We start from the raw sequence: 13,176 nt of genomic DNA, 5'->3' as shown, positions 1-13,176 counted from the left end.
AAAATCTTCTCTCATCCTCAGGGGTAAATGCAGAAATGACGGCTCCACAAAGGCAGATTCTATTTTAGCAATCTTAGGTTTTCTTGCAGTTTTAGTTAAAGCAAACATACGACTTTAAATAAATACGTGTGTATATACACCCCCACAGATAAATAAATATATATATATTCGTATGGCTGAAGTTGAAAAAACTCAATACTACTAAAAAGTATCAATTAAAACAAATATTCTAAGACCCTAAGTTGTTTTAATTTAAAATCACGTTCCTCAATTCATGAAATGGGCTTTGACCGCTAGAATTTTTTAATAAGGGAGAGTATCTCCCATAATCAATAAGAACTGAAATTATAGTCTTTAACTCCAACATTTCTTTTTCAAACTTTATTTATTTTAATTGACAAGTAAAAATTATATACATTTGCATATACAATATGATGTTTTGGTATATGTATACATCATGGAATGGAACCTCCAATATTTCTTCCACTGATTATATTACTAAACCAAAGCCTGAAAACATTTTAAGAAAGAAAAATAGCAACCACACAAGCAGAGGGATAATGCAGGATTGTACCAGAAACACACAGTAGCTGGAGGACTACGTGTGGCCAAACTCCGCACAGCACCTGGAGAGACGCATTCATACACAGGCAACCGTGGGGAGCCAAAACAACAACAAAACTAAGAAATCAAGATTTCTAAGAAAAAAATGAGCCTTTTCTTCTTATCTCCTGCATAAGATGCCCAACAGACAGACAGACAGACTGACCTTAGCTGAGTTTTCCTGCTTTCACGGGGAGGAAGCCAGAGAAACCTGCCTCGTCCGCCCAGCACCGCTGAACTCCAGCACAGGGAACAGCGCTCCCCCAGCACCCCAAGTTGTCTCTACGCTTCCTGCTCAGCCAGGGGGAAACGGTGGATTAAACACCACTCAGGTCCACAAATTGCCTTTCAATTTGGAAACCCTGAAACACTATAAACATTTTTCTGAGACAGCACAATTCTCAGAGCAACATTCTCAAATTATTAGCACGCATGGAGACAAAATGAACTCCCCAACTATAACGCACATCCCAAGAACTGAAGTAGAACATTTATCAAATGGCATTCGGGTCTCAGACCCCAACATTCCTGAGCTGACACACCACAAGCTCTGAAGTCCAGCAGCACCCGGCTCAACGGTTTCCCCGTCACTGCAGGGCACCCCACCACCTCGCCCACCTCTGGCTCCTGCACCTGATCTCGGGACCCCTTTGATCCTGCTCGCTAACCCGGTACCAGTGTGGGCTTATTCCCTAGGATGTACTTTTTGGACCTGGGACACAAAAAATCTGCTCTTGAGAATGTTCCACGACTTCCTAGAGACGGCTTCCATCGACTTCCCAGGAGGTAACGCCATAATCCATGCCCGTTCACACATGGCAGCTATTAGGGAGCCGGGGTAGGAGACAAAAAGCATTTGGTCTTGGAGGGTTTTTTTATTCCAAAAGGGCCTGTTTCCCATCCACAAATTTGTGACTGCATAAATGGTGGATATAAATAGTCTAAGGAAATAAAACCACCCTTCCGAGACAGGGTGCCATCCCAAGAGGGGAACCGCCAGGCCACATGCTTCGTCGTCACCCCTTCCCCGGATCAGACGGCAAAAGCCGCAACACGGAGAAAACCAAAACTGGAACAAGACTAGCTAAAAGTGGAAAACAACAAAAGTTGTGTTTGTCTGCCTTTCCCACAAGTGCATTCTCCGTCTCTCCCTTGATTTTAACCCTGAAGTGTAAGATTCACTCCGCAGGAGCTGCTTTGAAACCTGCCTGTGGGAACAAGACCGGAATAAAAAAGACAGGACGTATAGTAGCTGAAAAGCCTTCTCCTCACAAACATAAACTTTTTAAAAGGGAGCTAAGGAAAACACCCCAAGTATTATTTCTTTTGCATTTCAACGTCAAAACTCATCATGTCACCTTTTGCCATGGGTATTATGCTTGATAACAGGAAGTCAGTCAAAATGAACAAAAAAAGTTCTAGTTTGGGTAAAGGGCGAAGGAAGAAAGAAAGGAGAGAAAGAGGTATATGAAAGACCCTTAAAAACATTCATAGCTATAAAAGCTTTTAAATGTTTGCTTTAATCTGCCAGCTGCTCCGTAGCTGGTGCCGTATTGTAAAATAGCCGCCGCCACAAGACCACGGCAGCCACATGTCAAAAGCTATTCAGGGCGCACCTGGAATTCTGACTTTCTCTCCCATTTGGATCTCTAAAAAATTATTTTTTAACTGTATTTTAGAGTCATGCTAGAAGTTTCTATCTATACAAACATGCAAGAATCAGAACTAGGATTAAAGGTAGGAGAGGGGGAGGATTCCGTGTCAAATACTATGCTAAAAAATGGCAAGCGAAGTTGGTTTTTTTTTCTAAGTGGAGAATTCTAATTAACTCGTTAGAAAAATACATGAGTCTCTTCACTGCTCTATAACCCAGTTTCCTCTCCCAAGAGGCAAAGACCCCTCCCCTGCCTTGACCTACAGACAGGGCTGCTGGGACATCGAAGGAGATCGTGACACACATAAAAGGGCTTGGTTAATTCTAACGCATACCGCGAGGATGAGACAGTATCTCTCGTTTTCCAGAAACTTTCCCAACGAGGGCTTATGCTTTGTAGGCACGCAAATGTTTGCTACATGATCAGTCAGAGAAGGAGGAGTGAGAACCATGTGGTATGACTTAGTCTAAGTTTCTTCAAAAAGCAACCGACATCAAAAAACTAATTCCCATTTCACTATGTATACGTCTATCAAATCATCACATTGTACACCTTAAACACAGTCAATAAAAAGTAAATGCAACAAAGAAGTGATTCCCTGGGTAGAAGGGGCTATACTTGGGAGTATTCTTGGTTTTGACACGTTTACAAATATCAAAACGATCCTTACCAAAAATACCTATTTTTGAGAGAGGAAAAAAAAGTTTCACAGTAAAAATTGGGGGTTGAACCAAAATGAAATGTTATAACTAGTTTTTCTTTTTATGCATATAGTATCCATTCCACAACTCCCACACTACTCAAAATCACACACACACCCCGCACCATGGTGATTTTGCCCAGTTACTTCAATAACAAACTCTGTTGTCACTTCTTGTTACAGTTACATCTTGATCCCAGGGGTGAAGTAACTGGACACAGGACTCCTGCCAGAAGTCCAGCCGGCTTCTATTTCTCAGCTCACTTACACACTATTAGCTACCAGCCACGCTGCACACCCAACAGGATCCCAAACTTTTTTATTTAAAAAAAAAAAAAAAATCTCGTGTTCCCCGGATCCCGAGAGGGACACCTCAGGCTAAGGGAACACTGGAAAATGGCCCCAGCGGCCCAGAGCAATGGTGCCGGCTTTGGGGTGGGGTGGGGGGCATGTCCCACCTTCTTCTCCTCTCTCTGGCCTCACTGGGGGGACCAAAAGGGACCCATTGGGCAGGGGACTCTGCAGTGGAGGGGGAGCTGGCTCTGTCCCCATGCACAGGTCGGGGGTCCCAGCTGGCCCCAATCCAGCAGCCGCCCCTCTCAGCAAGAACCCCGGGAGGCCTCACAGCACTCCCTCTTCCTGTCTGCCACTTCCCTGGCAGAGATAAAAATGGAAATGGAACCCAGGGAAATAGAAACAAGACAGCTAGTTTCCTAATTGGGAAAGAATTGTGTTCCTTCTATAAAATTAAATTTTACAGAAAACAAAATCTATTAAAATGCTTCTATAAAATATGAAAGAATTATGTTTTTTCTGGTGTTCTGCAAGGGAAAGAACTGCATTTTTTCTATAAATTCAGTGTGTCTCACACACTAGCTCATGCCCCCGCCCCCCCCACAGTAAAGGTGTGTTGCAGCTAACTTCCTGCCACCCACCAATGGCGGAAGAAGGACGTGGTGGCCCCCAGGAATCTTGCCCCACCACACCCTGCCGTCACCACGTGGCCCATCCACCTATCACTCATCAGCACCTGAGGAAAGGAAGCGTGTAGAGGTCACATGCGTGTGGTCTTTGAGAAACAGTTCAAAGGCTTCTGCCAAGAAACTGGAGCATCCAAGCAGGGATGGGGAACCCGAATTATGGATTAACACCAGAGGTACCTTCCACCCGCCAGGGCAAAGGGAGAGCTGCAGCCCCCAGGCACCCACACACTAAGGAGGGCTCACAGTTAAACCTAAGTCACAGCTGCAACAAGCAACTTACCGCAGTCAAGTGATTTACTATCAAAGCAAAACCTTTTTAAATAATTAATATAGGTGTCAAATATTAACCAAAATATCAATAGCTATACGAGATTCCCTGCCTTTTGGCACTCAATTTTAACCACTTACAAGGTGCTGTCAACATCTAATGACTTTTTTTTTTGTCTAATCATCTTTTGTATTATAAAATAACAAAAAAGTGTTATGCTCTATGTAATAGATACTAACAAAATCAGTTTCTAATTAATTTTGTACCTGAATTATACTGGTTATTTGTCTTCTTTAAATTGCCTTATGCATCACAACATATAGCCTTGGATGCAGAACACAGAAACTGCAATTTCCCCCGTTTCATCTGGTTAAGCATTTTGATTGTGCCATCATTGTGAATAATTAGGCACACATGATACTGATAACACAGGAATTTTGGATTTTTGCATTTGTAAAGATCTAAAATAGCCATGATGAAATATTTGAAAGAAACTAAAACTAATTTTGTTTTTTTTATGAACATTTTACACTTTTATTATCCTTTAAACTAGCTCTGTATCAACACTTACAGACCTACCTCATTCTTTTTTTTTTTTATTTCATCTTATTGTTATGGGGGATACAGAATTGCAGGTTACATACGTTGCCCATGTACCGCCTTTCCCCCCAAGTCAGAGCTCCAGGCGTGTCTGTTCCCCAGATAGTGCGTGTTGCACCCATCTAATGACTTTTTGAAATTTGTTTTTTATTTTTCAATAACTGGTTTGCCTCATTATTAAATTAATACATGTCCATTATAGAAAATGTGGGAAATACGGTTTAAAAAGATTATGAAAATCACCCACCAGAAACAGGCCCTACCTATACTAGATTTCTTTCCAGTCTTGTTTCTACAGACGTAGGCATGTGGCATACATGCGTTCGTGTGTTTTATGGTTTAATTTATCATAATTTTGCTGAGCCCTGAATTTCAATCCTGCCGCTGGGAGCGTGGATTCAATGCGGAGACCTTGACCAGAAGGAAGCCGCCCGGCTCAGCCGCCCGGAGCCTGCACCTCAGCAGAGCCCTGCTGCTTCTTGTCACACACAGTGACAATCACGAAGTCGTACCAGACTGAATTTACAGTGGGAACCACTCGCTACCATGGCGTTTCAGTATCAACGCAGGTCCCAGAACACAACCCTAGCAAATGCCAAGGGTCGACTAGACCTCAGGTGAATGTTTTCTTGACTTGGATCGCGGTGCTATTCTTTTCCATTCGGATCACAGTCATACAGAAGCACATAGATGCTTCATAAATCTTCTGCGCTATTCGCCATAAAGAGCAAGTGTCAAGGCACAGAACTGTGTAAACACAGCTGGTACGCAGTAAAACTATTTAGATAACTGGTGTATTTATTTTGTTCTTTCATATCCCATGCTATAGTAGTACCTAGGACACAGTAAATGTTGAATGAAAGGCGAATATTATTAACTGGGAGATTGAAATAACTTCTACAGACCCCCCCCCCCAAAAAAAGTGCTACCAGTATAATGGAAAACTACAAAATTATACTATGTGAAATGGATATGGAGAGAAAAAATTAAATCTCTGAAGAACTACTTCATAGTTCTTGGGTTCTGTGTGCCAGGCAGCCTAGCTCAGCAGCGACACCTTGTGGAGAGAGATCGTTGATTCCCAGCAACAGAATATCTGACACGGAGCAGGAAGCAGGCCCCACACCTAACCCACAAGGCAGGTGATGAGTGAACGGATGGGCAGCGTCTAACGGATGGCTGGGGGCCAAGATCCTCTCCACACAACTTAATTCTGTGAGGATCAATGAGATCTATTAAGTAGGGCTACAGGAAAGAAAACCAAGCAGAAAGTACAAACCCAATTCTATTCCCGATCTCCATGGTCCATATCTACAAATATTGAGCCATCAGGACAAGATCAAGAGGAATCGTCCAGCTGCCTCCAGAAAGACCATCTCAGTTGGTAAGAATCTATCTTCAAATTCATGTGCACGATAATCCTTTAGAGAATTTGCATTCCAGGAAAACATAAAACCCTGAATAATGACATTTCCTTCTGCAGCAGACACAAGGTCTTCTAAGCAGAGTTAGTGAACATTAAGAAATGAGGATATGTACAATCATCATACACACACTCATTTGGTTCCTTGGGCTCCCAAAGTAAAACAATTTAGTCTGAAATGAACAATAAAGAGGAAAAAGAAGTAATCCACAGCATAGATATCCAAGAAAATCAATAAGACCAAATGGGGGGACCCAAAATAGGAAATGAACATTTCTGAAAATGATTGTTTTCCAAAGTTATTGTATATTATAATAAGGGGCTTGGTGGGGAGTGTACAGAGCAAATCCTTGTTTTAATCATGTCCAAGCATTTCATTCCCATGGTTTGTGAATGAAGGAATCAATACTCCCCCAATCAATCAGCAGGTGAAAATGTATCTCACACACACACACACACACACACACACACACCCCGCCCCCGGGCAGTTCAAAGAACTGGAAGGACAAAGATGTGAAGCATCTGTTTTGTGTTTTAATATAAGCAGACTTGTATGCAAAGGCTCTACTTAGGTATTTCAGGTTATGCCCATCCTAAAAGGAAACACCAAAAAAGACTAGAGTTCCAAACTTCTGCTCACAGGAGAACAACTGCTCTTTCCTATTCACTGCTGTCCAAGAGTCCAGAGGTCCAAGTCCCAAGACCACCGTGGGCAAACTCGGGAAAGCACTGGCAGGGAGCACTGCCAAGGGCCCAGGCTCTCCCACTCCCTGACCTCCCAGGCTGGGAGCCCTGGAGCAGGCAGACACTCGCTCACGTGTCCAGCGTCAGCCCTCCATGCTCAGGAAAATGACGCCAGAGAAGGTCCAGGAGAGTGACAGTCCCAGTCCCCTAGAGACTAGTCACCCTTACCCCATGGCCCTGCCCTGTTCCTCCAAGGTAGGTTGTCCATAAGGCTGGAAACTCTGAGGACCAGCTTTATTTTGGTATCTTTTTATAAGTCACAAGACAGAGGTGATGCTTTTCTTCCTATTAACTGAACACATAAAAACAGAGAAAAATGACGTGAAGCTTTGAGTTCCTAAGATGAAAGTGCAAAAAAAGTCATGCCATTAATTCCCAAGAGCATTCATCGAAACCAGCACAAACTGGCTAAAAACTGTGATGAAAATGCAATAAAAAAATGTTTCTTAAATTTAAAAAATCATCCATTGCTATATTGATTTTTAAAATTAAAAACATTACCTGTCATCTTTTTAGACAAGGTACCAGGCATTTGTTAGGCACATTATACACATCTTACTCATTCAGCCTCCCAAAAACCAAATAATAATAATAATTGCACTATCACTTAAGTATTATAATTTATACAGAACTTCACATATATTATTTCATCTAGTCCTCAAACAATCCTGTAAGGTATCCTAATCCCAAAAATGCTCTCAGATTTTATATCCGTCTTCTCCAAGTGAGCACATCACACCCAGACAGCTCACAGCTCTGCTCTGCTCTGCAAACTAAGTTTGCCACAGGACGGAGTATAACCCAAAGAGAATGCCTCCTCTTTTAAAAATGTTGGGGTCAGGGGCGTACTTTGTTCTTTTCGAGGTAAAGCAGGGAAGTTCGGTGTTTGAAGTCACCTGCACTACCAGGTACTCACTGAAACTGCATGGTTACATCATTAAACTCACAAATTTGCCAGTCCAGAGCGGACAACAGAAATAGACCCACAAAATAATTTGTCATAATGAATAGGAAATTGACAGCGTGGCAAAGTAAGGGGGTTAGCAAGAACACACACCTGGAGACTCAGGCCACCTGCCCAAAACTAGGCATGCACCACAGGCAGCAAACCCAGACACGAGGCCGAGAGAATCCCGGACTACGTCCCCAACTCCGTGGCATTTTCCTTTTAGACACAACTCAGATAGGAACTGAAACCAAGAGCCCTTTTGCCACAAGATGGCAGACATCAGCACAAATCAAACAGAAGTTGTGATTTTCCCATCCAAAGATCCAGTGAAAAACGACCCAAATCAAAACAAATGGTTTTAATCCTAAATGAACAAATTATGATTTCCAAATATACTCTTGACAGCTCAAACAGGGGATCCTCCTCCACCTAAAATGGCAAGAGCCACAACCCGCAGACTCAAATGGTCTTCTCTGCCTGCCTTACACAAACTCCCCCGAAATGAATGATACCAGCACATCTTTAAGGTGGTTTCCAAATCCAAAGTCAAAATAGAAATAGAAGATCAAAACAGAAATCAAAATCAAAACCAACGGAAATAGAACAGTCAAGGGAAAGGGTCGCTGTCTTAGAGAAGGGACACACCGGGGACACGCTCAGGCAGCCTCTTTCCCGCTGGGCCCACAGACTCACCTCCGTGGCAGCCAGCAAGTAAAGAGGTGTTAAGGCAGGAACTTGTTTCATATCACAGCTTAGGCCAAGGGTTGTGAGAATCTCTTTAAGGACTTCATATCTTCTAATATTGCTCGACTTAAGCAAGTTAAAATCTTCTTGAGTTTGCACTGTGGCAGAGCTGGGAGGTAGTTCTAAGTGCACCTGAGGGAAAAGACACCACTTTGTAAATCAGAGGCACGTGCAGACACTAAGAAAAAGTTTCTTTTCTCTGAAAGCTTGAACATGAATTCTTCTAATTACCAACAGCATGTAAACTCTGAGCCTGAATACCTGGAAAGTAATGGTGAGCAAGAAAAAGGTTCCAAAGAGCCTATTGAAATCGTGACTGTCGGGCCGAGTAAGAGGTCACGGTGGAAATAACCCCAGATAGTTAGCAAACTCCTTCCAGGTGACCTGTATCACTAATCAGTCGTGTGAGCTTGGCCAAGTTACTTAACTTGGTTATAGGACCAAATATTTAGAAATACAATTGTGCTGAGAACCCGGCTGCTCCCAAACTCAGGGAGGCACCGGGCCGGGCTGGAAGCTCCCATCCTACCTATCAGTCATAATGGAAAACAACACTTGCAGGGAGAGTAGCCACATTCATCATTTTAAGAGTGTGTAGGATTAAACTACATCAGGTCCTTGAATAACATCATTTTGTTCACTATTGCTTTGTTATAAAGTTGATGAGGAAAAAAAAAATTAATTTCTGACCAGGGCCTCTGTCTGTGTGGGTTTTCTCCGGGTAATCCCACAACCCGAAGCTGTGCACGTTAGGTTAACTGGTGTGTCTACATGGTCCCCATTGGACTGTGGGTGTGACTGTGCCCCTTGTCAAGACAGCATCCTGGCCAGGACTGGTGCCCACCTGGATGGGCTCCAGCCACCCGAGACCCTGAACTGGAATAAGTAAGTAAATAATTACCTTACTTGTTTTTATTACTCTTTCTTACATGTACATATAGCTCACATTTATTTCAATGTTTAATATTAGAGGTGTTTTGGTCTTTATTTAGAAGTTTGGTGATGTTTCTGTGGCCAGATATATGCCGTAGGAACTTAACTCATGTTTACATCAATTAGTGCCTGATAAAACTGGTTCTGCTGTATGTCGTTTCCATTAAGGTCACAGTTTCCAAGAAGCTATCGAGGACATGAAGTGAGGACTCGCTGTGGATGGATTGGGATTTCACAGACACAGAAAGGCCTTCCCTCCCTCCCCCTCTTCCTCCTCCTCTTCCTCCTCCTCTTCCTGTTGAATTCTAAGATTTGACATTTCATGTATTCACTTCAGGCTTTCTTCTCTAGTTAAAATTAAAATATCTCCACCTGTCAACAGTCTGTGTCTGGGTATGAAGGAACTTACTGGAACCTCTAGCTCGCCTGAGATCAGATTTTAACTGGGCATTAGAGCCTGGAGGCTGCCAGCACACTGAGTACCCAAAAGAGCAAACTGAGCTCGTCTGCTTTACTTTGCTTTGGTTTTATGGATCGTATGCAAAGCATCCAGCCTGATGTTCTAAGGGCGTGATGAAAATAAAAAGCACGGTGCGAGCCCTCGGGCAACTCAGAATCTCTCAATTCCCACCCAAACCTTAACCAAACCCAATATACTGTCCAAGTATGTTTCCCAGAATAGTCCCGATGTTAAAAATTGAGGCCAATTTGAAAAGGTCTGCAAAACCCTGGTCAACACGGTCCCCAAACTACAGCTGGTCAGCTGCGGGCGGCTGTGCACCCACAACTGAGTGTGCCGGTCAGGGGGCAGCAGGCAGGCCTGCCCTCTAAACTGCCCTGGAAAGGGGACGAGGCAGAAAAGAGAAACCCTCTAAGGGATCCGTATCCTTCTCAGTGTGTCTCTACCCTACAGGTGTGTCTCTGCTCTGCCACGGTCAAAGCCAGCGCTGGTGTGGAGCAGCAAGCAGCACAGCAGGGCCCCGTTTAATTCACGTGGCTATCCCGGAGCTTAACCGTCACAGGTGGCAGGAATAAGATGAGCCAGCTTCTGTTCCCACTCAAGCCCAGGGGAGAAGGGGAGGCGCGTGATCGAACGCACGCAGACTCACCCGAGGGGGTGAATATGCAGGATATGCACGAAGCAAAGCGTTTACCGCACTGTACTCATTTTCACGTGAGAAACCTGCCGAGGAGAAAAACTAAGGATCATGCTACAAACAGGCCTCCGAGTTCAGGAGACAGGGAAAAAGACTGCTGTTGAAACCGTGAGGGCTGCCTTTGCTTCCTGTCTCAGGATTTAGGTGCTTCTACAATGTTAACTGGAAAAGAGGCCAACTCTGGTTCTACACCCTCAATACGGAGAAAACGGCACACACCAGAGTGTGTGCGTGGTAGATTTGTACTCCTGGTCCTCCGTGGTATCCGATAAGAGTCTCATCCTCTTATAATGTTATAATGTTGTTACCATAGTGACGGGCCTATTTCTGTAACTTGGCTTCTTCTAAAAATAAGATTTTTTGATCAGACCAAAAGCCAAAGCTAAAAAAGGCCTCCAGCCACCGATGGGAGTAAGGGGGTGCTACTGGCATCTAACGGGTGGAGACCAGAGATGCAGCCCAACATCCTAAGATGCACAGGACCACACCTCACCACAAGGAATTATCTGGCCCAAAATGCCGATAGTTCCACGGCTGAGAAACTCTGCTACAGCAGCAGACCCACTTCTGCCACGTGCTAAGCTAAATAAGAAAACAAAACCTTTTAAAATCCATTTTAGAGACTTTTTATCTGGACAACTTCATGCCAAACTCCTGGTCCAGCCGATAGTCAAATATCAGCATTAACCCACAGCATTAAATTTTCCCTGCAAACTTGATCAGCACTACAAGCACACAAACATTTTCTCTTTTTCCTTACAATTATGAATGACAAAGGCATCAAAGCTGCGGCTTACTTGGCTGGGGACACCACCGCCTAGCGTGCAGCTGTGTTCTGCCCTTGAAGTACTTCGCCGCCTCTTATTGGGTTACATCATTACTAGTTTTATTACAAAGATGACGACTATGAAATTGAACAGGGAAAGAGGAAACTAACCAGCCTGTGATAATATTTATTTTTTGATCTCGGAGAGTTATCGGAGAGACACAGGCATGTGGAGAACACAGTGACCCTGTCACACAGAACTCTGGAAGTCATTTAAAATCGAAAATGACATTCTAATCCTCTGAATCTGATTTGTGAAGCTGCATCATATTGCCTTTTTTTTCCTAGAGCCATGCACTGCAGTATCAAATTTTATGACAGTAAGGGGGTCAGTTTAAATGGTGCGGCAGGCAGAGTTGCTGTGTGACTCGGGGAAATGGATTGCAACAGTGCCAAATCAATTTTCTAGTACAAGTCTGTGCACAGGGGTGGCAAGATTTGCTCTTCAAAACTGAAATATGGCTCTAGGAAGTCGGGTTTTTAAGTGGATTTTCTAAGAATGAGCAGTTCCTACGGTTACCATATTTGCAGAGAAAAAGATAAGGAGAACATTTATTAGGCCTCGAAAAGCTAACTGATGTGGTTTGCCGCCCTACAGGAAACCGGCTTGGGTTGTACATGTTCATCTGTCCTGATGTCCAGATTTCTTAATTCCAAGCATCTTTGGCTGAGTATTATCTTAAGAACAAATGAGTAAGCTTTAGAATAGCAAAAAAAAAAAAAAAAAAAAAAAAACCAAATCTATACCCCCTTAAAGAATGTTTGGTCTGAAAACCCAAGAGACTTAGCTTCTAGGAGGGGTAGAAAGAGAGGCATCACAAAATGAAAACAAAACAAAACAAAACAAATAAAGAATTCTCTAACTGAATAAAAAGATCCCTATAATAAAACAAAATCTGTTACACTCATCTTGGGAACTCTTCTGGGCAAAATATCTACATCTCCTTAATTTTCTGATTACATTACCAAATCTTTCAGGACAAGTGAGTGTTCATTTAACTCTTACAAAAACTTTTGCCCTAAAGCATTAAAAGATTCATAGTAAATGATGAGAAATTCTGAAATAGTCTATCCTGCTACTGTTCACCAACAAACAAAAAGCTAAAAGGAAAAACAGGATGGAATAAAAAAAACAGCAGAAAAGCCAAAGGACCTCCTAAGCATGGGAAGGAAATTAGTACTTTCCTTTGAATTTCTTTCCATTTTGTCCTGACCTGTGTATCATTAATAATAAGCCATAAATCTAAATAACTTCAATATTCTCTTATTTGAGCTTTTTCTCAGCCCTTAGATGTTAACAGGAACAAATCATAAAAATTGGGAATTTGGAGATCTTTTTAACACAAACTACCTCTGCAATCAACTGCAATATTTTAACCTGACGGTCACTGACATTTTGAATCACCACCCTAAAGCTTTCAACTTTCTATGTTAAATAAAGGCTCGATTATATTAATTACAGTGTACTTTAGGCAAGAAAGTAGACTAGTGTATTTTAGAAAGGTCATTACCAGTAAAGATCAAAACAAGATCCTTGGTTAACCAGCAAGCTCAATTGACTGTAACACCTGGCCCATTCCTCCATCACAAG

At 42.8% G+C, this 13,176-nt stretch overlaps 1 protein-coding gene across 2 annotated transcripts in view; it reads right to left on the bottom strand.

Annotated features, from left to right (window-relative positions):
• Positions 1-13,176, bottom strand: part of HLCS (holocarboxylase synthetase) — a 199,046-nt gene that overhangs the window by 149,152 nt on the left and 36,718 nt on the right. For both annotated transcript variants that reach the window (XM_069474958.1, XM_069474957.1), the window contains exon 5: positions 8,619-8,801. In XM_069474958.1, coding sequence (XP_069331059.1) covers positions 8,619-8,801 — 183 coding nt within the window. The remainder of the gene's footprint in view (positions 1-8,618; positions 8,802-13,176) is intronic.

This window comes from Eulemur rufifrons, chromosome 7, assembly GCF_041146395.1.
Source record: "Eulemur rufifrons isolate Redbay chromosome 7, OSU_ERuf_1, whole genome shotgun sequence".
NCBI classification, from domain to species: domain Eukaryota; kingdom Metazoa; phylum Chordata; class Mammalia; order Primates; family Lemuridae; genus Eulemur; species Eulemur rufifrons.
This window is presented reverse-complemented; position numbering and strand designations above follow the sequence as displayed.